Source organism: Scardinius erythrophthalmus (assembly GCF_964197995.2).
Source record: "Scardinius erythrophthalmus genome assembly, chromosome: 12".
NCBI lineage: Eukaryota > Metazoa > Chordata > Actinopteri > Cypriniformes > Leuciscidae > Scardinius > Scardinius erythrophthalmus.
In genome coordinates, this window is record NC_138232.1 from 35364105 (window position 1) to 35389262 (window position 25158).

The window sequence follows — 25158 nt, forward strand, 5'->3', positions numbered from 1 at the left end:
TAAAAAGGCTAATACATTTTGTTTCTATTATTCTATTTTCCACAATGTCAAAGCAACGTAGCTTAACCCAAAACACAAGCTCAGGCATGCACTTCGGTCCATACAAACTCCGCTGTTCTGCGCTCTAGCCAGAGAACACTCCCTTTGCTGGAACACTTTGCGTCGGTTCTATTTCTAGCATACACGCGTTTTCCGCTTGGCTTGAGCCGCGCGTGTGTTTCACGCAGGCAGTGTGCAAACTCCAACCTGTTAACATGGGAGCCGAAATAAAAAATGGACATGCCACGCAGCCAGTGTGTCGCCGGCCTTATTCAAGCGCGAATGAGAACCGTTGGCGGGGGATCCCGGGTGTGCAAAAAACAAACAAACAAAAAAAAACAAAAAAAACCCCCGAATATTCCAGTGTCAAATTTTCAAATCGAATACCAACCCACCGAACGAATATTTGAATATTCGGGTCCAGCCCCGAACTACACTCTTGATACTGTAGCTCAAAGCATAATAATCAAATTAGCCAATATACAAAATAAACATGGTTTATTTATGTGTAATGTAGAGAACTTTGTGAGTAATAGACATGTCAATTCTGTGGTCACAGATTGGCCCAAACAAAGTATTGTATAATTGCTTAATTTTGAACAGTCTTCATGTTGGGAGCATTGCTAGGCTCTCTGAGGTTTAGGACTGAGCTATTGTTGTTGGTTTTTAACCACATTCCCTAGAGAACATTAGACAAGCCAGATATTTCGAGTTTTCTTTTTAGCTGGCATATGTTGTTTCTTCTCGGTCTGATTCTGCTTTTGTGTTGTGTAGGTGTTGGAGGCGAAGGTTAATGAGGTGAAGATTAATGAGGCTCGTGAACACTACCGGGCCGTGGCTGTCAGAGCATCCCTGCTCTACTTCATCATCAATGACCTTAACAAGATCAACCCCATGTACCAGTTCTCCCTCAAGGTCTGGCCTTGTTTGTATGTGTCTGTGTATGCATTCTGTAAGACAGGTGTTCGGGTCTTCCTGGAAATATTTCTGTGTAATTTATGCGCCATTATCGTCACCAGAAAGTCCCAGCCCCAACTCAACTCGGCTGAGATAGTGTTGCTGTGTTGGGTTATGTGTGATGCTCAGTCTCGCACTATTCAGGGAAATCACTTTGCGTGTTATCTTCGTTGCAGGCATTTAACGTTGTGTTCCACAAGGCAGTGCAGAACGCAGATGCCTCTTCAGATGTAAAGACCCGTGTAAACACACTGATTGATTGCATCACCTTCTCTACGTTTAATTACATCAACAGAGGCTTGTTTGAGAGAGACAAGCTCACCTTCGCAGCACAGCTTACATTTCAGGTAATGCAGTCTGGGTACACACACACATTATAATGGATGGGTGAGTTTTTGTTTTGTTTGTCCTGACACATAGTTTTTGTGACGTTTGTGTGTATCAGTTGTTGTTAATGAGTAAAGAGCTGGATCCTCGGGAGCTGGACTTTTTGCTGCGCTTCAACATTGACCATAGTTATGTCAGCCCAGTCGACTTCCTTTCCAACACCGCCTGGAGTGCTGTTAAAGTAAGCACAAATTTAGAAACACACACACACACACACGCTCAAGGAGGTGACAATTATCACCTGCGACACTCCTGAGGCCTGGACGTGGAAAAGTGCTTAGTGCCGCATCAGGTTTCAAGCAGACGTACACACTTTTCCTTGTGGCAGAGAGTCGGAGCACTGCAGGTATTTGAAAAATGTTATTTTATTACCCTGGTAATAATACCCTGGTTCCTGCAGACAATGAGCTTCACCGATGAGTTTCGTGGTCTGGACCGGGACATCGAGGGTTCACCAAAACGCTGGAAGAAAGTTGTGGAGTCAGAGTGTCCAGAGAAAGAGAAACTCCCTCAGGAATGGAAAAGCAAGAGTTCGCTCCAGAAACTCATCCTTATGAGGGCTCTCCGACCCGACCGGATGACGTACGCTGTCCGGTAAGTCTATGAGGTGCAGTATGTGTTTATTAAAGACTGAATGAATTATGTCGTTTGAAGCCCATGAGATTTTCGCTCATGTTCGGAACACAAATGGTGATGAAATATTCTCTTATCCGTTTTGTCCATCCATTGAAAGTCCACGAAACTGAAATTTTCACACATTATGAAGTACAAAAAGACATGGTTAAAGTAATCCATATTAATCAAACATGTGTCATGTTATGAGCTCTATGTGCATTAATCAGTGTTTATATGTGAATAAAATCTGTTCATCATATAAAGCAGTCGTGTCATAAAAATAGTCCCCAGCTCAGTAACTTCCATCGTGACCGGGACTAAGTTTGTCTAACCTATTAGACCTATTTTCAGGCGCTGCATCATTTCATTACGCCTGCTGCACTCATGGTACGGCAGCAAAGTTTCTTGATTATTACGCAGTAATGAGAGTATAGTTCCTAGCCATATCAGCCTAGAAAAATCGCAACTTTACATTTTCCGTCGGTCTTAGTGCAAGATGTAACTACAGAAGAGTCAAGTTTTAAATAGGAAAAATATCAAAACTCTTTGGGCATTTTTTTTGAGAGAGATGCTAATGGTCTTGTCCGATTCAATGATCTATGCTAAGCTATGCTAAAAGTGGTACCGCCAGACCCGGAGTTCGGCTGAATGGATTCGAAAACGGTAAAACTCAACTGTTTAACTCTGGGGGAGTTGTAAAATGAGCCTATTACCAAAAAAAGTGGAGTATCCCTTTAAGATAAGCTTAATATAAAAACAATAAAAGTCAATGGAAAGTCCCCATCAATGAAACAAAAACAAATGTGTGTGTGTGTGTAGGAACTTTGTGGAAGAGAAACTAGGTGTGCAGTACACCGAGAGCAGGAAGATGGAGTTTGCACGTTCATTCAAAGAGTGCGGTCCTGCTTCCCCTGTATTCTTCATCCTGTCCCCTGGAGTGGACCCCCTAAAAGATGTCGAGTCCCTGGGTAAAAATACATACTGGCTCCTCTTTTATCACATGCATGAATCTTTAACGTTTAGCTTGTCAAAGAGAGTGTGCCATCATCTTGACTGTGGTACTGCGACATGACCCTGCACTGGTATCTAAAAACAGTGTTTGAACTGACATTGTGAAGAAAGCCTGTGTATTTCTGTGCATGTTTAGGCAAGAAGCTGGGTTTCACAATAGACCTGGGGAAGCTCCATAATGTGTCTCTAGGACAGGGCCAGGAATCTGTGGCTGAACTTGCCATGGAAAAGGCCTCTAGAGAGGGCCACTGGGTCATTTTACAGGTGTGTCTTTTGATCTGTATACTGTATATTTCTGTTGTTTTATGCATATAGCTTATGCAAATGCATGCATTTCTTCTAGAACATTCACCTGGTGGCAAAGTGGCTGGGAAGTCTTGAGAAGCTTCTCGAATGTTGCTGTGAGAACAGTCACCAAGACTACAGAGTGTTCATGAGTGCAGAACCCTCTCCCACTCCACAGGAACACATCATTCCACAGGGAATTCTGGAAAATTCCATCAAAATCACTAACGAGCCACCCACAGGCATGCTGGCCAACCTACACGCTGCTCTGGACAACTTTGATCAGGTTAAACCAAGTGAACTCAAGTCGTGATGACATTTCTCTGTTTTGATCATGCTGTGCTGGTGGCTCCACCCACAATGAAATGCTAGTGGTCCAAAATCCTGCTTAAATAGCTGTATATTAAACATCAAATATGTTTTGATAGGCTGTGACGAACAAAGGAACACAATTTTGTAAGGCTTCAGACTTGTCAAGGATGAGATGTAACACCAAATCTTTGCTTTGATTAAGTCGAATGAGAACATTGCATTACAGGTACTCTTTTGGTTACATGCAAATTTGTTTGTGTTGTGTATGCAGGACATTCTGGACCAGTGTTCCCGTGAGCAGGAGTTTAAGACCATCCTGTTCTCGCTGTGTTATTTTCACGCTTGTGTGGCTGAAAGGAGGAAATTTGGGCCACAGGGCTGGAACAGAAAGTACCCTTTTAACACAGGGGATCTCACCATATCAGTGAATGTGCTCTACAACTACCTAGAAGCCAACTCACAGGTGTGTAATTAACAGAAAACCAAATTATCCATCTCCAGAGGCCTCACTAGAAACATTGTGATCTATAATCAAAATTGTACCTTAATGTATTAATTCCATGTGTTGGTAACTGATATAAACATGGAAATCATTTTGGAAGAGCTACTAATTCTACTGATACGGTGAGAGCCATGTAAACAAACCTGTGTTGCACAGGTACCATGGGAAGACCTTCGTTACCTGTTTGGTGAGATCATGTATGGAGGTCACATTACTGATGACTGGGACAGGAGACTGTGCAGAACTTACCTGGAAGAATACATGCAACCTAATCAGGTGTACACACACACACACACACACACACACACACACACACACACACACACACACACACACACACACAATCCAATTCTAGCATTTAAAATGATTGATCTTAGTTTTTTAGTCGGGATGGATGGACTATATATTGATACCAAATTGGTTATCGGCCATCATTATTATTATTATTGAAAAATATACGTTCATATGCATTAACTAATATTAATTAACAATGAGCACATTTATTACAGTATTTAAAAATCTTTGTTAACATGAGTTAATAAAAATACATCTGCTCTTTTGTTAGTCCATGTCAGCTCAGGTCCATTAAACAATATTTACAGATAAAACCTTTGGTTCTACTAATAGATTGGTAAATGTTGAAAATAACATGAACTAGGATTAATAAATGCTTTAGAAATATTTTTCAGTGTTAGCTATATTGGATAATTGATTTTCAATATTGGTTGATCCCAATTATTTTGGCTCTTGATAAATATTTAGTCAAACACAGACTAACTCATTGTCCTTTCAGTTCGACAGGAAGTTGTCACTGGCCCCAGGATTAGTTGTGCCTTCTAACTTGGATTACCAAGGCTATCATGCGTACATAGATGAGATGCTGCCCCACGAAAGCCCAGTGCATTATGGGCTTCATCCAAACGCTGAGATTGAGTTTCTAACAGTGACGTCAGACAGCCTCTTCCACACTCTTCTGGAGCTGCAGTACAGAGACTCCAACATGGGTGAAGGAGCCTCGCAGACCACTGAAGAGAAGGTCTGGTTCTGAGCTTTTGAAAGATCATCGGTTGTGGTGACGGATAGCTTTCTAAAGGTTTAAGCCATCGCTGTTTCAGGTGAAGACAATCTTGGATGACATCCTGGAGAAGCTACCAGAAGAGTACAACATGTCTGACATCACGTCCAAAACAGCCGAACGCTCGCCCTACATTCTGGTGTGTTTCCAGGAGTGTGAGCGTATGAACATGCTCCTCAATGAAATCAGACGCTCGCTCAAAGAGCTGGACCTGGGGCTGAAGGTGTGCTGTTATTGCAATTTTATTATCGATTGATTTCAGATTAATGAACTCTGCTTGGTCACGGCCTCTTCTTGAAGACTTCACGCACATGCTTGTGAGGCCAGGCTTTCGACTATTAGCGTAAACCTTATTTTCTTCTTTTCTCTGGCAGGGAGAGCTGGCAATTTCATCCGAGATGGAGCAGATACAGACAGCTTTGTTTTTTGATAATGTTCCCGATACCTGGACCAGACTGGCCTACCCCTCTATATACAGCCTCGGACAGTGGTAAGCAGTATCATTGATATACTATTATAGTTTTTTTTAATTCATGTTTTTAATTCGATTATTTTCTGTCTTCGTTTTAATTTGAGTTATTTTTGTATTTTAAGTTTTAGTATATTTGTTGTGTGCTTTTGTACTTTTTTTAGTACCTCAACTTAAACTAAAAAGAAAATGAGAAATGTTGTCTTGGCAATTAGCTGAAATAAAATATTTTTAGGATATTATGAGAGTTTATGTTGTATTGTAGATATTATATTTTAGCTGGACAACTCGGAACTATAACCATTGTACTTTTTTATGATACCGATCTGTGTATGTGATGTCTCTCTGTGTGTGTGTGTGTCCAATCAGGTACAATGACGTGTTACTGCGCTGTAGAGAGTTAGATAGTTGGACTCATGATCTCTCTCTGCCTAGTGTGGTCTGGATCTCTGGTTTATTTAACCCTCAGTCGTTTCTAACAGGTGCAGTAAAACACAGACAAGCGGATATATAAAGAATCAGAACAATCATACATGTACACGACCGGTCAAAAGTTTGGGGTTGGTGTGATATATATATATATATATATATATATATATATATATATATATATATATATATATATATATATATATATATATATATATATTTTTTTTTTTTTTTTTTGTTAGGTTTTTTTTTTTAAGGTCTCTTATGCTATATTTATTTGATTTATATCTATTTTTATATATTTAAAAATGTATTCCTGTGATGGCAAAGCTGAATTTTATGCAATAATTTCTCCAGTGTCACATAATCCTTCAGAAATCATTCTAATATACTGATTTGGTGATCAAGGATAATTTCTTATTATTGTAAATGTTAGAAAAACAGTTGTGCTGCTTAATATTTTTGAGGAAACCATGATAGTTTTTTGGGGGATTCTTTGATTAATAGAAAGTTCAAAAGCATTTATATGCAATAGAAATCTTGTGTAACATTGTTTCTTTACTGTCACTTCAGATCAATTTAATGACATTTCTTCCAACACCCCACACCCCACACTTTTGAACAGCAGTGCAAGACATTTCCTCTTTACATTCATTCATTTGCATCACACACACTTTATGTCTTTGAAGCTGTGATGCAGAGTTTGGCACGCAAGAACGAATGGCCGCTGGACAAGATGAATTTGACGGTGGATGTGACCAAGAAGTTCAAAGAGGAGTTTAACCAGCCGGCCAGAGAGGGAGCCTACATCTATGGCCTTTACATGGAGGGTCTGTATCATCCATCTAAATACAACAGTTTTAGCCAATCACAGGGCATTTCCACCAGTCAGTCAGAACCCTCAGTCGATCAAAATGCTCATTTGATTCTTAAGTCAGTTTTTGTGACTGCAGGTGCACGCTGGGATATTCAGGGTGGGACAATCACAGAAGCACGCCTGAAGGAACTGACTCCTAACATGCCGGTTATAGCTGTTCGAGCCATCCCGAACGACCGCCAGGAGACGCGCAATACCTATGAATGCCCCGTCTATAAAACCAAACTACGTGCTAACACGTATATCTGGACCTTCAGCCTTAAGACCAGAGAGAGGCCAGCAAAATGGGTTCTTGCAGGGGTCGCTCTGCTGCTTAGTGTGTGATGCTGAGAAACAGGAAAGGACGTTCATTTATTTAAACAAGCAAAGCTTCTTGTAGGTAAAAACGTCACCTGGTCTTTCTTACTCTAGTGTGCATTAGTTGGACCAACTTTAAACTGTTTTTAGCCTGATTTGAGCTATAAAAGCAAAATATATTATATTGTTGTCATTTCAGTGGTGATTTACATACAGTAGGATGCAAACCTCCAAGACTTACTGTATGAAAACCTGGAAATATTTTTTTTAGGGTTTTGAAAAAAAGTGAATCAAAGTTCTGATGTATATGAATTAGAAATATATATATATATATATATATATATATATAAAAAAAAAAAAGAATGAAATGTAATAGTGGTCTCATACTTTTGGACCCCACTGTACTGTATGTTATTAAAGGGTTAGTTCACCCAAAAATGAAAATTCTGTCATTAATTACTCACCCTCATGTTGTTCCAACCCCGTAAGACTTTCGTTCATCTTCGGAACACAAATTAAGATATTTTTGATGAAATCTGAGAGCTGGATCACTCCTCCTGCAGGCTTATGGACACTATAACTTGCTGGCCCAGAAAATGTATTAAAGACATCGTTAATATAGTCCAAGTGACTCCAGTGGCTCAATCTTAAGTTTATAAAGCGAAGAGAATACTTTTTGTGCGCAAAAACAAACAAAAATAACGACTTTATTCCACTATTCATTTCCTTCTCTCTGGACCTCGAGTTTTTTTTATGTAGTGTAATAGCGTAGCGCGTCTGTGTTGCACGTCACCACGTATCACACATGACCAGCGTCGCCCAATAGTGAGCCTACGTGGTGACGTGCAACACAGACGCGCTACGCTTAAACACTACGTAAAAAGACTCGAGGCCCAGAGAGAAGGAAATGAAAAGTGGAATAAAGTCATTATTTTTGCACACAAAAAGTATTCTCGTCGCTTTATAAACTTAAGATTGAGCCACTGTAGTCACTTGGACTATATTAATGTCTTTAATACATTTTCTAGGCCAGCAAGTTATAGTGTCCATAAGCCTGCAGGAGGAGTGATCCAGCTCTCAGATTTCATCAAAAATATCTTAATTTGTGTCCCGAAGATGAACGAAGGTCTTACGCGGTTGGAACAACATGAGGGTGAGTAATTACTGACAGAATTTTCATTTTTGGGTGAACTAACCCTTTAACATTTAGATTTGGCAGTCGTTTTTCCCCGCCGATTATATACAAGCTGTGCACTGTCTCTGGAAAGTTACCAAGATGGCCACAGCATGAACAGACTCGCTTCAAAATGATTTTGCAGATGGAAGTGCAAACACAGTGTCTCGTTTAGGTTTTCCACAGGTTCTTAGAGCAATAAAGTGCCTTTTCCATAAATGATCTTGCGCAACATTGTAAATTAAGCATTCTGTCCTTTATTAATTCACAGAGTTGTGCGTTAACTCTCGTAATATTCACAATATACAGCATAAATATAATACATACCAATATACCCAAGGAAGAAAACATTCTAACCTGCAGTTATGTGTTGCATTGTATAAAATACAGTGTCAAACATTTAAAAAAAAATGCATAAAAACAATTTTGTGAACAGCACTAGTTTTAAAAAGTGACACTGTACAAGATGTTTAAAGAGTTTGTGCAAAAGATCGCAATAATATCGTATCCTTCTCTTGCTCTCTTCCCGCACTGGCACGTGTCCTCATCCCAGAAACACCCCTACGGCAAACCCACTCCGGCCAACTTACTAAAACACGAGACATGACTTGGACCATCTCACAGGAACCTGTTAGGTCAGTGCATGCTGTGATCACAACGGTCACACGAGCCAGTGATGATGACGGCCAACCACATATCTGTGTGATGAAAGATGAGGATTTAGAGCCTCTTTCGCATACGATATGTCATGATGCTCCGCCTCCAGATTTCAGCCAACCAATCAGATTCATCCATTCATGCAGAAGCTCTAAATCTGGTGGCCCTATGAGCAAATTACTAAACATGCATACATTTTTTCTGCTTTTTTTTGTTTTAGCAGACACTAGGAAGACAGTGTGCTTCAATGCATCTCATTAAATGTGGATTAAGTGATTACGTCTACTAACTAACTTTGGTTAAACATGCAGTCCTCCTACACATGAACTCACTGTCATGTTACACTACAAGACTAAAAGTGTGCGTTTAATAGGTTCTGTTAACGTAGATCTATCTTATGGAAGGCCAGGGATGACTGCTGCTACAAAAGCTAGTGTTTTCTCTCCTGCAGATCGCATTATCCAGATATATTTCTACAGATACAAATTAAACTATAACACTGCTACAGCTTTAGAATGTAAGAACCTTCTAAAATGAATCCATAAACTGCATAAAGAAATGAGGGACAAAAAGCATGTATGACACAAAAGGCTTTCCACAGGGCCAGTTGTAGGCCCAATCACAATTCTGTCTTCCCCTTAGTTTTGCACATTCACGTGAGAGTGCGAAACTAAGGGGAAGGGTTAAAGAGATTGTATTAGCACTGCATATAACCATGGGAAATGAAGTGTTAACCTTGCTTTAAGAGTGCTAGAAACCAAAGGCGAGATTTTTTAGCAACAGATTTAGCTAATCATAAACTGCCTCAGTGCTTACCTTATTAAATATTCATAAGCTTTTCTCGAACCGCAGAGACCAGAGCGGATCTATGTGGCGACATTTCCTCAGATGGACAAGCAGTTGTTAAAACAGGCTGTGAGCTGCATTTGTCAATGCCTATTAATGGGGTAAATGAGATTGATAGCAAATAAGATTTACCCAGGATTAAGAATGACCCCTAAACTGTTTCTGGGGAGATAAAGCGCTCATCTGTGGTTTGAATTACCCATATTTGAATGGTCACACTCACTTGGACCAAAAAAGTTTAGTCAAATTCAATACTGAGACATGATGTTGCAATACTGACAATGCTAAAATGTTGAGTTGGCTCTGAAGGGACAGTGTGTCGTTGTTAAATGTAACGGTGGAAATCTGATATGGGTAGAATAATGTGATATTTTGAGATGATGACAACAGGTTTCATGATGAGGCTTTGCTTTGCAGAGTTCAGTTCAAGTAAAGATTCTTCCTGAATACCAGGAAATTCATAGTCAAATACATGAAAATCTCAAATAGGTAATGTAAGAACAAAAAAAACGAGCTCACGTCACCAATTTAACAATGCAAGTGTTTTTTAAGAAACATGCAAAAAAATAAATAAACACTGCATTTTTATCCTCCTAGCATGCATCTTTCTTTCATTAACGTGGTTGTATGTCCAGTATGTTACTTCCTGAACAGCGCTCTATTTATGTATTTACAAAATGACCAACCTTCAAACTGATTCATTCTGCATTAGTGCATCTGCTCAACTGCTTTTGTTTTCAACTACAGCATTTTAAGGTAACTATTAGGGACAGTTCTTTGCATACGACTCTTCGGTTTGGTGTTCTCTACCCTGAGTCTAGCTGTAGAAGGGAGGAGGCTGAGCTTACTGTAGTGTTTGTTCTCTCTATGCATAGTTACATGAAAGCATACAGGAGTGAGATTCCTCTATGAGGCATTCTTATTCACAATTCAGCTTATTAGAACTCAACCTAGTTGTTATTGGACTCTGCTTCATTACCATCAAAACCTTTGACCTTATGTTACTGCCCTGGAAGCCCAGGATCAGAGGAGGGCCTGTGGAGACCCGGCGTCAATCCGCCTCCGGGTGACGAATCCGGGAGAGACGCTTGTCTGGCTGACATCTGGAAAGATCTTGGCTGCTGTGATGCAGAGAGCTCATTTTCCAATGGTTTCAGTCCCAAGCCTGCCTCCCACTCTGGGTCTGTCACAAATGGAGTCGCCGTGCTGACATCGGAGGTCATCTCCATGGTAACGGCAGGCGTGGAGTCTTTGGCTTTGTAGGCGTTCTCTAGATCAGGACTCTGCAAAGAAGAAAACACATTAAACGCTGCCGTTTCTGCCGTTCGAATGCACTGCAAATTCAACCGAAATCAACAGCAATCTGTTCCTTGTCTCCTCCAGCTATGAGCAAATACACTGCGAAAAAAGCCTGGCCAACATAGTCTCCAAAAGCACAGACATAAAATATTTGTATTTTTTTATTTTGTCAAAATGAAAATATTACTTACAATTAGTAAATATGAAAGATATTTCAATAAAATTTTTCATTTTCATTTTTATTTATCATATGTTTTCAAATTTATTTTGTTTTATTTATCTATTTTGTAAAGTCATAGTTTTGTTGTAATATCCACCTTATTTTTCACGTAGGAGCAAATGCGGTAATTTGTAAATTGAATGTGTCTGGCTTTCGGTGTCTTCTGCTTCCGGTTATTTTTAGCGGTACAAAACATCTCATTATGCTGCCTGATATTGCAAACTGGTATTTCTTACCGTTTACTGGACTTATTCTTCTAGATATTTACCTATAGCGGCTAAAGAACCGTCTTGAGCATTTACTGAAAACACCTTATTTCCACTTTTTTACAGTGTAAATTGTATTAAAACCAGTTTGGGTCAATTTGACCCGCAAACAACATAATTCTTAATTGTAATATAGTATATGGAACCCACAACAATCAAAAAAAGAAGACATACAAAAATGTAAGGAAATGTCCCCAGATTTCATTTTAGGAATCTGGTCACCTTGCTGTAAGTGTGTTTTCAGTGATTGTAAAGCAGTTGCTAGGGTGTTCTTATTGGTTGCTGGGGTTCTCTGAGTGTATAACGTGCTGTATCCACGCTAGCTTTCCATTGTGAACACAGCCTGTGTGTTACCTGTGTCTGCATGGCGGTGACAGGCTGCACAGGTTTGTGGTACTCTGGGCTGACGGCCACAGTGCTGTACGCTGGAGGTCCCAAAGCGCTCTGCCTCTGGAGCAACTGTAAAATAGCCTGGATGTCTGAAGTCATCTGCGCTTCCAGCCTACACAAACACGCACAGACATATTGACGCAGAAGTGCAATACCATCCGTGACCAGCAGATGGTGGTAGGCACCATTCTATCAATAGTACAAAATGTTCTGGATGTTAAAGTTGATGTTTCAACTTGTTTTCTCTTTATTTACTCTTTCATGTGACCTACTTTAACTCCATTTCTCTCTCTCACCTGTTCAGGTGTTCCTGTAGTAGATCCAGTCTTTGCTCCATTTCACCGAATGTGATGTCACTTTCAGAGTCGTCTCCTCCTTCTCTGTCCCGAGATTTCGCTGAGTCATCTGCATTCCCACAAGGCCATTCTTCAACACGCACATCTAGAGAAACACAAGTCCCAGTGCAATTAATCACAGGCACACACACAAACATGCCAGATGCACACAAACTTAACGCATCATGCACACATATGTGCTTGTATGGTCAATCGTGCTTGTAGGTCAATTGTACTGCACACACACACACACACACACACACAGAGATTACATACACACTGTAATAAAACATATGGCACTCCGAGAAGACAAATTATACATCGCACACACACAAACATGTACGTCATTAATAATCTCCAGACTGCACCAGTGTCCCTTAATATAACAGAAGCAATACCCAGAAGCCACAAGAATGTGTTTGCCTCAAGATATTACACCAAGCTCAGTCTAATCATGAGCTCTAGGGCCGTTTTGTAATATTTAGAGAGCAGGAAAAAGAATGAGAGAAGAATAGAGAGGAAAGCTCCCTGGCTGTGTAATTATATCAGCAGTCATTAGCTGTGTCCCAATTCAGAGGCTGCATCCTTCAAAGGACTTGGACTCAAAGGCCACGCCTTCCAAGACCGCGAAGGTCGGACCGAGTGTTGTTAAATGGGATGGATGGTTATTGTTGCCAAGCAACTGTGACAGCTGCCTTTGATGAGCGGCAGAAACGTTTGTACTGGACTTTTTTGAAAGTTACATTCAACGGTCTGAAAACAAAACAGGGTTCAAAACCTGTCTAAATATTTTCACCGTGGTCCATTTCTGTAGATAATAAAGAGTTTAAAACATATAAAATCACATCTTCGTAAGATTTAAGTCAACATTTAAACTGCTTTAAAGTTTTAATTTTTATATTTGTATCATTAGATATTCGTTAAGTTAAAACCCAATACTTACATAAAAAAATGTAATCCGGCAATCTCTCTAAAAAAACTCTTGTCACCAGCGCGCAATGAATTCTGGGCAAGGGTAGGCTGTGAAGGATAGTGATGGGCGATTTTGAAACAGTGGCTTCGATAAGCTTCGAAACCTTTATGAATCTTTTGTTTCGAATCAGTAGTTTGGAGCATGTATCAAAGTTCCAAAGTCACATGATTTCATGTCATAACTGTTTCAAAACATTTTGGAAATTTCAGTGGTTCACCGATGGCGGACGATGATCTCTGTGAACCCATGAATCATGTGGATTTACTAAGATCGCCCCCTAGTGACAAACCATTGAATAAGTGCCTATGGGGTTTACCTGAACTCAGATCAGTTTTATACATTTGTACATGTTTTAATTAGACATTAGTATAATTAAAAAGGAATAATAGTAGTTAATAGTCTCTTATTGGCCTGTTAAACAAAACAAGCCCTGAAAATTGATAAAAGAACACATATTACACATATACTTGATATTTAATCTTATTAGATGATTAGTCAATTGCATTTGATATATTTTATTTTCAATAAAACAAATGCAATGGGTTTGTAAAAGGTGTTTTTATGCACTTTTGGCCTGAGTTTTTGTTGCATTTCCACTGTTCTGACCAGTAGGGGTCACCAGTGTGTGATGTTTCGAACGCTTCGAAACAGTTCGAATCAATTGGTTAAATTTATTCGAAGCTTTGAAAAGCTTAATTTTTCCACATCACTAGCGAAGGATCCATCTGCTGTATCCTTCATTTGAGGCCGCATTTAAATGAGCCTTGGAATCGAGACAGCCTTCGTCGCACGCGGTGACACAATCGGCCTTCGAAGGATGCAGCTATTGTTCACACATTACAAAAGAGTCTCAGTAAAACTGCAGCACTTGTTTGAGTCATTGTTTTCTTCAAGTTATTTATGAATTCAATTTATGTACTCAGTCTTACACGGTTTATTTTTTTGGCAATACTTTTTATAGCGCTGGTGTATACAATGGATTATTTATATAGGCTTCATAGAAAGGGTTGTAAATATAATTACAGCATTCATAATTTTTTATATTGTATACTATATTATATTCATATTGTAACTGTTTAGAAATGAACAGATGAATTTAAAATTGTATTACAGAGCATTAGAAACATCTTGATACAGTATGCCTCCAACCACTTAGTTTTTTTTATTACAGTAGGACACCCTTATGAATGAGTACGTTAATGTATGTTATACCTCTATGAAACCGTTTTTTTATTATTACAGTAGGACACCCTTATGAATGAGTACGTTAATGTATGTTATACCTTTATGAAACAGATTGTTTTCAACACAATCTTTACTGTATGTGTCATGGATGGTGTTCAGGTTGTAAGGAAGGGATTGACCCAAACTCAAAGGCCTCGCTGTCACTTCCTCACTGTCCTCTTCCTCCTCCTCCTCCCTTCCCGGCAATATGTGAACCTCTCGATCTCTTCCCCTTTCCTGGTCTGTCCCGCTCTGTCTGCTCGGAGAACCTGAGGGAACACAACGTCCTCACAGAATTACAAACATGGTTCTCACGGTCACTCTCCAGATTGCACCTTGAACAAAGAAAAAAGAGAGTGTGCCAGGAAGAGAGAAAGAGTGAGAGATTTGGCTGGGATAAATAATCCAAACAGCAGGTTATACAGGGACGGGGGATAAAACAGCTCTTGACCATTCAGGTAAAATCTGGCACGTTGCAACCACACAATAACAAACATCTGTCTGTGGCCAACAATCACCATGGCAACAGCTTGAAACCCAGCGGGGAGAGAAAAGAAATGGGTGGAAAGAGGAGGGGAGGCAATGGGGGAAGGGAAACAAAGGAGGGACCGAAAAAAGGAGAGAACATTGGAGGAGAGGAAGACTGAAATGTGAGCAGAACATGAGGAGAAGGTCCTGACCTGAGGAGTGGTTCCTCGTAAAGCAGGGTTTATTCCTGACATCAGGGTCTTCAGTGTCTGAGTCACTCATCCCCGTGTAAAGGTTCCTCTGAGGAGCCGTGGTGGCGCTCTGCCACACACGAGAAATGACATCACATTAGGAAAAGCATTAAATGGCATTTAACTTTATTTACTGCAGCAAAATTAGTATGGGAAAAACAGACTGGTTTTCTTCTGAGGAACCCAAAAGTTCCTTTTCTGAAGAATTGTTTCTTTACTATTCTTTAAATATAATGACAGTGAATGGAGACTGGGGCTGTCAAACAGCAAAATGACAGAAAAGTGCATCATAAAAGTAATTCATAAAACTCATGCCAAGAGGAACAGACCAAAACTGAAGTCATTATTCTCTGAAAATCAACTCAATGGCTCAAGGAGAAGGAAGATTATTAGAAGAACAACGTGGATTTTATGTCCATTCGTCACAAAAAGGAAGACAATATTTAAAAGCTCCATGACTTTTCCTGTTCATTATTTACTTGATAAGGGTCTTGATAAGACCTACAGAATTTATTTTACATAGATTTCATTCATTTACATGACTTTTCATTTTCTTATTTTAAGGTATCTTTTATCTCGTCCTTTTTAAAGCTTGAAAGCTCCGGTGCCAGTATCAATTTAAGACTTCTATTTGTAAATGTTTATGTAAACTATTATGAAGCATGTGAAAACTACTGGCCTAATTCATCCTGACATTTAAATGATCCAAGTTGCAGAATATGAATTGAATACTGTTCAGTTTTTTTCATCAGACTTTTTTATTTCTGTAGCATTATACTACACTACTGTTGACCATTATCTCTAATGTCTTCACCTCTACCCTAATGCTTGTGTTTTTCACTGTGTGCCCAAATCTACAGTAACATAACACATCTATGATTAATAAAGTTTTATAAATATTTTATTAATGTGCTCATTACTGTGATTTCTGAAGATGTTTTACTTAGTTTCCATAAAGGGTCCGGGTGGACTGCGGAGGGAGCTTCATAGTGAATGTTAGTGTATTTTTGCATAGTACATTCATTTTTTTATTCCAAAACTGTACATAGTAATAGCTTGCTGCTTTACCTTGGTGTTCTCATCGCGCAGGTTGAAGGTGAGCTCCAGATTGGACAGGAAGTAGTCAGAGAATTCAGGATACATGTCCAGAACCTCCAGAAGATCCTCTCTGTGGATGGTGTGCAGGTCGCAGTAGCTCAGCGCTCGAACATCTGCGTTGGCTTTCCCCGGCTTGGCGTACAGATGAATCATCTCTCCAAAAATATCATTCTTACCTGAGAGGTAGGTGTACAGTGATCAGAGGACAAAAGATGGAAGAGAAGATTTGAAAGCAATGAACAATGAAGGAAATGGACAAAGAGTGAGAAGGGGAAAGCAAGTTTCCATATTAGAGTGTGTGATTGTGTGTAGGCAAAATTTTACGGGCAAAAAAAGTCTATTTTCTATAGTAGTAGCAATGTATGAAGCACAGCTCACACAGAAGTCAGTTTCAAACCACATAGCTTTATGTCGATTAATGCGATGAATCTGTGTGACCAACCAGAACCCGTTGCAAAATCTGAACGGGGAAATCTTTCGCCTTCATGCAAAATTTCTGATCGCTTGGATTCCTGTTGAAATAACTGGATTTCGAAATAACTTGCGAAATTCCGACCAGCAACTGTAAATATTATGGCACCTTCTAACTTGATCCTTACAACATACTGAATACAATATGAAGACAGTACTATTTTTATAAGATATTTTATAATATTTATATTTATATATTACAACAGAATAAAAAAGGTATGACTTTTTCCTCACAATTCTGACTTTAGATCTCTAAAAATTTAGCCAATTTTCTGTTTGTAACACAATTTTCTCAGATACACCCTTTCATCAACTAAATTAGGCACCTCTTAAGAGATAAAGTCAGAATTGCAAAATGCAAACTCAGAAAAAAATTCTACATTCGAGATTTGAACTTTTTTGTTCCGTGGCAGAAATGGGCTTCCATTGATTGCAAACTCACAATTTGGGTAAAACGTAACTTGAAAAACACTGATGTGAGCACATATTTCTGAAAGCCCCTGCAAGCTTCTTGAGCACATTTCTGCAGTGATACATATCAAAGGTCAGACCTAACAAACGACAGCCACCTGGGCATTGGCCACCTGCCACCGTATCTAAATCCGGCTCAGGGTCGTAGCTAAAGCCATTGGTGCTGTATATTGCACATTAAGTATTTGAGGTGAGCCTATTAGCAATATGATATTAGAGTAACAGAGCCCAGGCCAGAGCCAGAATTAGTGTACAGTGATTAAGTGTCCATCTGCAACACTTTCGTAAGACAATAAATTCTTGCCGAGGTAGTGATTCTTCAACTGAGACCTAAGAATACAGTACATATGAAGCAGGAGGTAGCTTCTCTCAGCAATTTCGTGCAGTGTACGGCAAGTTTCTGCTGAGTTGCATGAGTATGTTAGTGTGTGTCTCTTTTTCTTCCCCTGGCCTTATTCTGTTAAAGCCAGCTTGCGTAGGAAGAGGGACGGACCATTTAAATTCGGCTTACCCTGCTCCACCTTCCCGCTGCACCGATGTGACTGGAGACTCTAAGCATGTGAGCGCGAGTTTATTAATGTGCCTGTAAATAATGAAACTAGCGCTGTCACTCTGGGCTCTCTGTCACACTAAGTGACACTTTGCAAATCTAATGAACAAGGGAAACATGCACCACACTGCTGCCAATCTCATTCCCGCATCTTCTTATTTAATTACAACCTTTCTCTCCCTCGTTCTCTAATTTTCCCTCAGCTTTCCTCTATTTCAGTCTCTCTCCATCTATAAAAACATGATGAGCTCATCACAGGAGAGATATCCTTGAATGAAGGACAGCACTTTTTTCATTAAGTCTTTATTACCTTGTGAGCCTCTGAGCTGTTTATATTAAATTTAGATGTGTGCAAGTGCCATATATTAAGCCACCCAATTTCCACAGCATTCCAGTTATCTGCTATTTGGACACTGATACTGTACTATACAGTGTGTGTGTGTGTATATATATTTATATATAAAATATCCAAATAGCAGATTACTTTCATTACTTCCTTTTTTAGAAGGCCAGCCTTTTAGATGTGAAGTTAGCAGCATTTTTAAAGCATTTAATTTCCAAAAGGCAAAATGTTCAACTGGAAGTTAAACGGGACATATTTTTGTCCTTTTTGGATTTGACTGGAGGGTGATATATGGTAAACTATTTTTTCTTCTTGTGCAGCCTTGGTTCCAGTAAAAAAAGTAATTTCAGAGAGGTTTTGATGAAAGATTATGCACACATTTTAAGAACAATATGAACCAAGGTCAATTATTATGTGGTGGAAAAGCATAATGGTTAAAAAGATCTGGCCTGGCAACCAAAGGACAACAGGTTTAACCCTTACAAGGGCTGATTGTGACACCTTGTGAAAGTCATGGAACAAACTCCATTTTAAGTGAGATGTCATCACCATGAAGTTTTGGTGGTTTTACTAGCAGGTTTACAGGCTTACAGTGAAAGTTAAATTGTTTATTGCTCACCCAGGATAGCCACCACTATGTCGTCTCTCAGAATCTCGATGGATCCCCTGGCGAGAAAGTAGAGGGCTGTGAGAACGTCCCCACAATGCACAAGCGTGTCACCTGGTGGGGCATGGGTGGTCTTAAAGCGCATTGCCAGTGCCCGAAGGCATCCTTTGGTCGCTCCGCTGAACGCCTTGCAACTCTGGAGCAAACTTGTGTTCAGATGAAGACAGATATCAGCCTGCAGGCACTCTGGAAAGCCCTTCAGTACCTGCAGAGAGGGGAAGAGAGAGAAAAGGACAGAAAGAGTGTTCCCCATGGAGAAGAGAAGGAGGGCAGAATGATTGCCGGTTTTTAAGAACTTTGCGTTAGAGATCAGATAAAACTATGCTAATATAGCCCTGTCTCCCTCAACTGCAAATACATAAAAGATGAAGCAAAGTAAGAATACATCTGGGACCCTTTGTTTCTGCTGCATTGCACTGCATTAGCCTTTAATTTGCTCTTGCTTTATCAAAAATGATATATGGCACATTAAGCAGAGGAAAATGCAACTGCCAATTACGTTTTCTCCCAATTTTTCTGATTCATCTATAAAACGCTATGTTCCTTGTTTAAAATTGAATTTGGGATATCAGCCAGGGAAAAACAATGACTGTCATGGAAATATATTAATCTGCAGTAAGTATCTATCTGACTGACTAACTAAATCTGATGCCTAACACAACAGGAAATGCCAATATGACCTAGATCAATCAAAGTGAAACTGATTTAATTGAAGGAAATGAACTGAAATAGAAATGCCTGTGTGCAGGATGAGTCAAAGTACCCATAGCCATTAGTTTTTGATTTAAAATCAGTCATTAAATGGACCAAATTTTAATTACTTTGATTGGCTATAACATTTAGACTACTCTTACCTCATAAAACGGTATGCATATAACCAGCACTGCTCAAGGTTATGCACAGTTTAAAATCAACTGTATGCTTCTATAAAATATACAGACATTATGGAAACATTTAAGATAAAATGACTGCAGCTTTTTTGATAAAAAGCAAACATTACTCTATACCTCCTGCTCACCAGGGTGTTGAAGTCAATCCGTTTGAGTGCGTATAAGAAAGAGAATGCATATCAGATCACTGCGTAGACACATGAACACATTTGACATTAATACTGTGTGATTGAGATACATATGTTATAAACACTAGATAGCTTACACAGTGGCATCAATGCATGTCTTCATTCAATGGCAGTAATTCATATTTAGTGAAAAAAAAAAAAAACGCCTGGCTCGTACCATGTTCATGTCGATGCCATTGGTGTAAGTCCACGCGTGTTGGAAGTACTCCTCTAATCTTTGTCTCAGCGGGTTCGGGATCTGGTGAAAGCGAATGAATTCCTTGACCCGAAGCATCTGCAGATGGTACCGAGCTGTTCCAGAGTACAGTCGCTGAATTATAGCAGACACATTCCCAAAGATACTAGCATACATCAGAGCTAGAATACAAAGAGTGGAAGCAAAGGTCAGGATTCAAGTCATTTATAAAGTCAAGTAAAGATTTGTCTTTTTTCAATGTTTCTGAAAGTCTCTTATGCTCACCAAGGCATTTGTATGATCAAAACATTTATACATTAAAACTAATATTGTGAAACATTATCACAATTTAAAATGACTGTTCTCTATTTTTAATATACTTTCAAATGTAATCTACTCCTCTGACAATTCCTGTAATTCCTTCAGAAATCATTCTAATATGCTGATTTGGTGCTTAAGTGAACAAGATTTTTGTTATTTTCAATGTTGAGAACAGTTCTGCTGCTTAATATTTTTGTGTAAACCACGATACATTTTTTAAAGGATTCTTTGATGAATAGAAATTTCAAATTAAAAAAAAATTTTTGAAATAGAAGGTTTAAAAAAAAACATATAATGTCTTAATTAAATATTTTTACAATTTAAAATAACTGCTTTCTATTTGAATATATTTTAAAATGCAGTTTTTTTCTGTGTTGGCAAATCTGAATTTTCAGCATTACTCTAGTTTGCAGTGCAGTGTCACATGATCAGAAATCATCTCATTAAATTGATCAAAAGTGACAGTAAAGACCTTTATAATGTGACAAAAGCTATCAAAGAATCCTGAAAAAAAGTACACTGTTTTCAACATTGATGATAACAATAAATGTTTCTTGAGCAGCAAATCAGCATATTAGAATGATTTCTGAAGGATCATGTGACACTGAAGACTGGAGTAATGATGCTGAACATTAAAATTTGGCAACACAGGACTAAATTGCATTTTAAAATATGTGACCCGTGTTGGCAAAATGAGTTGCAATGAGCAAATAAAAAAAATTAGTTGTTATTTTCACATTCTCTAATAAAAAAACCTTCAAAATGATGTATGATTTGACAAAAAAAATGACTGAGCTAAACCTAGTCGATAGAGACAGCAAAGTCAATTTTGAGAAAATCACCTAGCAACCATACCTTAAAATCCCTGGTAATAACACCAAATTTGGCAGACACCAAGTCAAAACCAAATATCTAGAGGAAAAATATATATAGATTTTTTTTTCCACGATACCACAATTGTTTGATTAACATTAATGAAACAGTCAGCCTATAGACCTTATGTAGCTCCGCCCCTTTTCAGCGCTGCGCTCATTGTCTTTTGACTTCCGGTCTGTATTTTCACAGCGTTTTGCGTGTTTATTAATGAACGGCTCGTTTTAAAATCTTCCCGGTCGATTTACATTTGTTAAGTCATCTGCTTTAAACATTACAGTCCTCATGATAACTTTCGTTAACTTTACATTAAGTAAATCCACTTAAAAAGCTAATTACTCCTGGACAGAAATGCCATATAAATATACAGAGCGACCGCAAAACGGAAGTTAAAAGACAATTTTCCAAAGATGGCGGCGCCCTTGTTTCTCTGGTGCATAAGGTCTATATATTAAGACATGTACCGCACTGATCTGATATAAATATATACATCAGATGTTTTTCCCCAACAGTTAACCAAACATTCACTTAAGACATATAATAACAGATAATGTTTGTGTGAATACTCGCCAAGACAGATATTTTGTAATTCTGTGTATATGCTATGCGTATATCAGGATCGCGCACTGTCTGAGGCCTTTGTGCTCATGCTTTGGATCTGTAAATCAGTGCAAGTAAGATAATTTTGTTTACATCAGCATGAGTTTGAAAATCACATTTCATTGGTTCAGACTCATGACATCGAATATTCACAAAGTTGGAATGCTGCGCTTTAAAAAGATACCAAACTTGTGCTGAGGGGAAGTGCCAGTCGTCGAGAAGCGAGCCGAGAAAAACAGCATTATTTCATGGACAAAGGAAAGGTACTCCTCTCAGAAAACAAACAAATAAAGATACTTTTAGATTGCTTTTAATTGCTTTCTGGAGCATTGGGATCACTAGACAAGGGCTTAATGAACTAATTTTTGTGAAAACCTCAGATGAAAGCTCAAAATTGACATTTTTCACTTGTTTTGCCTGTAGCTTGTAATTTGCGTGTGCGCATTCCGACTCATTTTGGCAGCATGGGTCACTCACATATTTTCAAACAGAAAACTTATTTTAAATTGTAAAACTATTTCACAATATTACTGTTTTTGTTGTATTTTGGATCAATTGAATGCAGCCTTGGTGAGCAGAAGAGACCTCTTTCAAAAACAGTAGTGTGTATGTATATGCATATGTCGGGACATTTTTTGGTCCCAATGAGGAAAACAGCATTTTTCAAATCAAATCAACACTGAAAATGTAAAAATGCAGAATGTTTTCTGTGATTGGTAAGTTTCGGGGGTGAACGTGATTTGACCAAGAGCAACATGTTCCTGGATCAACATCTTCTTTGATCCTGGAAGAACGTTTCAATCAACCAATCAGATTTGAGGGACAAGTTTAAAGTTTATGTCATGTTTAGGTTTACAATCAGGGTTAGAAGCTTCTACATCAGTGTTATTCACCTATCATCTCCCTTTGATTTTAGGGATAAGTTAAGGGCAGGTTTAGGGGCAGGGATAGGGTTAGGACAAAATTTTCGGACAGAAATTTTGTTCTAGGATCAACAAAATATGTTGATCCAGGAACATGTCTTACTTAGCAAAATCACGGTGACCTTTGCGGTACTGGTGATTTTGATGGCATAAGTTAAATTTTAAACGTGCGACATATTGATACCCACAGCCAATGAGCATGACACAGATGGAGAAGATCTTCTCTGAGTTGGTATTTGGTGACACATTTCCAAACCCCACGCTGGTCAGACTGCTGAATGTGAAATACAGTGCTGTCACATACTTGTCCCTGATTGAGGGGCCAGAGGAGCGGTCACTGACGTTGTACTGCTTGCCGATGGACATGCCCAGATTATCCAACCAGCCAATCGTGTGCGCCAGATAGGGCCTCTCTACATTGCCGATTGCATACCATATGCAAGCCAACCAATGAGCAATCAGCGCAAATATACACATGAGGAGCATGAGGACAGCCGCCCCATACTCTGAGTAACGATCCAGCTTCCGTGCCACACGGACCAATCGGAGAAGTCTGGCAGTCTTCAATAGGCCAATCAGAGTCGTTGTCTGAACGAGAGAGTGCAAACATACTGTAAATTCACGCTTACATAATGTAAATAATGTATTTAGATAAAAATTACAAAATATTTATTGCAAGAAAGCTAAAACATTCATATATTCATATCTCTAGCCATATTTAAGCATTAAAGCTCAGCTGTTGGTGTATATTATATTTAATACCATTTTTTTTAAAATAGTCACTATGGATTTGTTAAAATCCAAAACTCAGACTTTGAACAATATGAATAGCATGAAAAAGCCTTAAAATACTCTTAAAATAAATCAAACCACACATACATTTGCATATACATATGCTCACCTCTTCTGATCCTGCCTCAAATATGAGCAGGTCAAAGGGTATGGCTGCCACCATGTCTATGAAGAACCACCCCTTGAAGTAATGCACAGCTATCTTAGCTGGATGGCTGACCACCTCCTCGTTTGCGTTGACGTACGTAGTCCGGAAATTGATAAGAATGTCTACAATAAACATAATGTCCACTATGAGGTCCACCACGTTGAGAGGACTGCAGGAATAACCACACTCACGTCTCCTCTCCTCCTCCAGGTCATTGAGCAGGAAGGCTGCACTGTAGGGCGTGAAAATAGCGGTGTAGATGACTAGCAGCAGAATCAGCCAATCCCAGACTGCCTTAAAGGGGCTGTAGTGTAGAATGGTGAACTTGTTGATGCCTGGTGTCTGAAGCTTATACTCTGGAAGCACGTCGGCACCTAGCGATAACACCTGAAGCATAGAGATGTGGTTACTATGACAACAATAGTGCTTTTATATTTTGCAACGACAAACAACAATATCAAAAGCTGCTAAATCAGAGCCTGGAAACAACACAGTGACTCACGTATGAAATGTACACATTATATAGTGTCGAATGTGATGATTATTTCTCTTAATTGGATTCAGTTATAGTTTTCGTGATGTTAATAATAATATTTTTTTAAATTAGAAATTAGATTATTAGTATGGCAATTGGTCATGTTTATGGATTTTAGAATGTCTTAAAAGACAACATGCACCTGAGCTGAGGTTTATACAGTTTATGCAAATCCTGATGAGGATGATTTGAAAATGATCCAAAGAGCAACTTGTTATTCAGTTTAAGCCAGTTTTTTTGTGCCTATTTGTGGGCCCCATGGGCGTGCTGGTCTGAAAACGAGGTGTGTTCAGGCGCAATGTTGGCACTTTGCTATTTTGAGGCAACTGAAATAGACTGCGCCATTGACTACCAAAAATCTGGTCTAAAGTCAATGGTGCAGTATTTTTTTTGGTTATTTAAAGAGCGCATTAGTAATATGCGCCTATAGGCGGGTGCACAACACACGTACACTCTGCTTATTACACATACAGGGAAGCGTAGCAGCACACAAACATGCCAAATATTAAAAATAAAAGGATTACAATATAAAATATTAATATTGTTTACATAAAGATATGGTGGAATCCAGCTTGTCCCATAGATGGTCTGCTTGTGCGCTTTAACCTCACGCACGAGCAGATCCGTTTCCTCGCTAGAGAAGCTTTCAGTCTTTCCGCTTGCAAATTCCGCCATGCAAATAGCAACCCGCCATGGTGCAACCGCAACTGGCTTTTAAAGGGAATGGGAAATGACACTCTGATTGGTTTATTGCA

General features: G+C 39.0%; 2 protein-coding genes across 2 annotated transcripts in view; one reads left to right on the forward strand and one right to left on the reverse strand.

Moving 5' to 3' along the window:
- Positions 1-7368, forward strand: part of dnah9l (dynein, axonemal, heavy polypeptide 9 like) — a gene marked incomplete at its 5' end in the record, with an annotated part of 45706 nt that extends 38338 nt beyond the window's left edge. The window contains 15 exons of the mRNA XM_081380524.1: positions 814-954; positions 1173-1343; positions 1442-1564; positions 1784-1977; positions 2818-2966; positions 3146-3273; positions 3353-3580; positions 3878-4069; positions 4265-4384; positions 4902-5144; positions 5224-5406; positions 5558-5673; positions 6022-6134; positions 6771-6911; positions 7035-7368. Coding sequence (XP_081236650.1) covers positions 814-954; positions 1173-1343; positions 1442-1564; positions 1784-1977; positions 2818-2966; positions 3146-3273; positions 3353-3580; positions 3878-4069; positions 4265-4384; positions 4902-5144; positions 5224-5406; positions 5558-5673; positions 6022-6134; positions 6771-6911; positions 7035-7282 — 2490 coding nt within the window. The 3' untranslated portion in view covers positions 7283-7368. The remainder of the gene's footprint in view (positions 1-813; positions 955-1172; positions 1344-1441; positions 1565-1783; positions 1978-2817; positions 2967-3145; positions 3274-3352; positions 3581-3877; positions 4070-4264; positions 4385-4901; positions 5145-5223; positions 5407-5557; positions 5674-6021; positions 6135-6770; positions 6912-7034) is intronic.
- A 3565-nt stretch (positions 7369-10933) lies between these two features.
- Positions 10934-25158, reverse strand: part of LOC308700247 (potassium channel, voltage gated eag related subfamily H, member 7) — a gene marked incomplete at both ends in the record, with an annotated part of 95718 nt that continues 81493 nt past the window's right edge. Inside the window, 10 exons of the mRNA XM_081381777.1 lie at positions 10934-11215; positions 12072-12219; positions 12404-12548; positions 14699-14908; positions 15320-15428; positions 16427-16632; positions 18911-19163; positions 20194-20393; positions 23117-23516; positions 23830-24255. Coding sequence (XP_081237903.1) covers positions 10934-11215; positions 12072-12219; positions 12404-12548; positions 14699-14908; positions 15320-15428; positions 16427-16632; positions 18911-19163; positions 20194-20393; positions 23117-23516; positions 23830-24255 — 2379 coding nt within the window. The remainder of the gene's footprint in view (positions 11216-12071; positions 12220-12403; positions 12549-14698; positions 14909-15319; positions 15429-16426; positions 16633-18910; positions 19164-20193; positions 20394-23116; positions 23517-23829; positions 24256-25158) is intronic.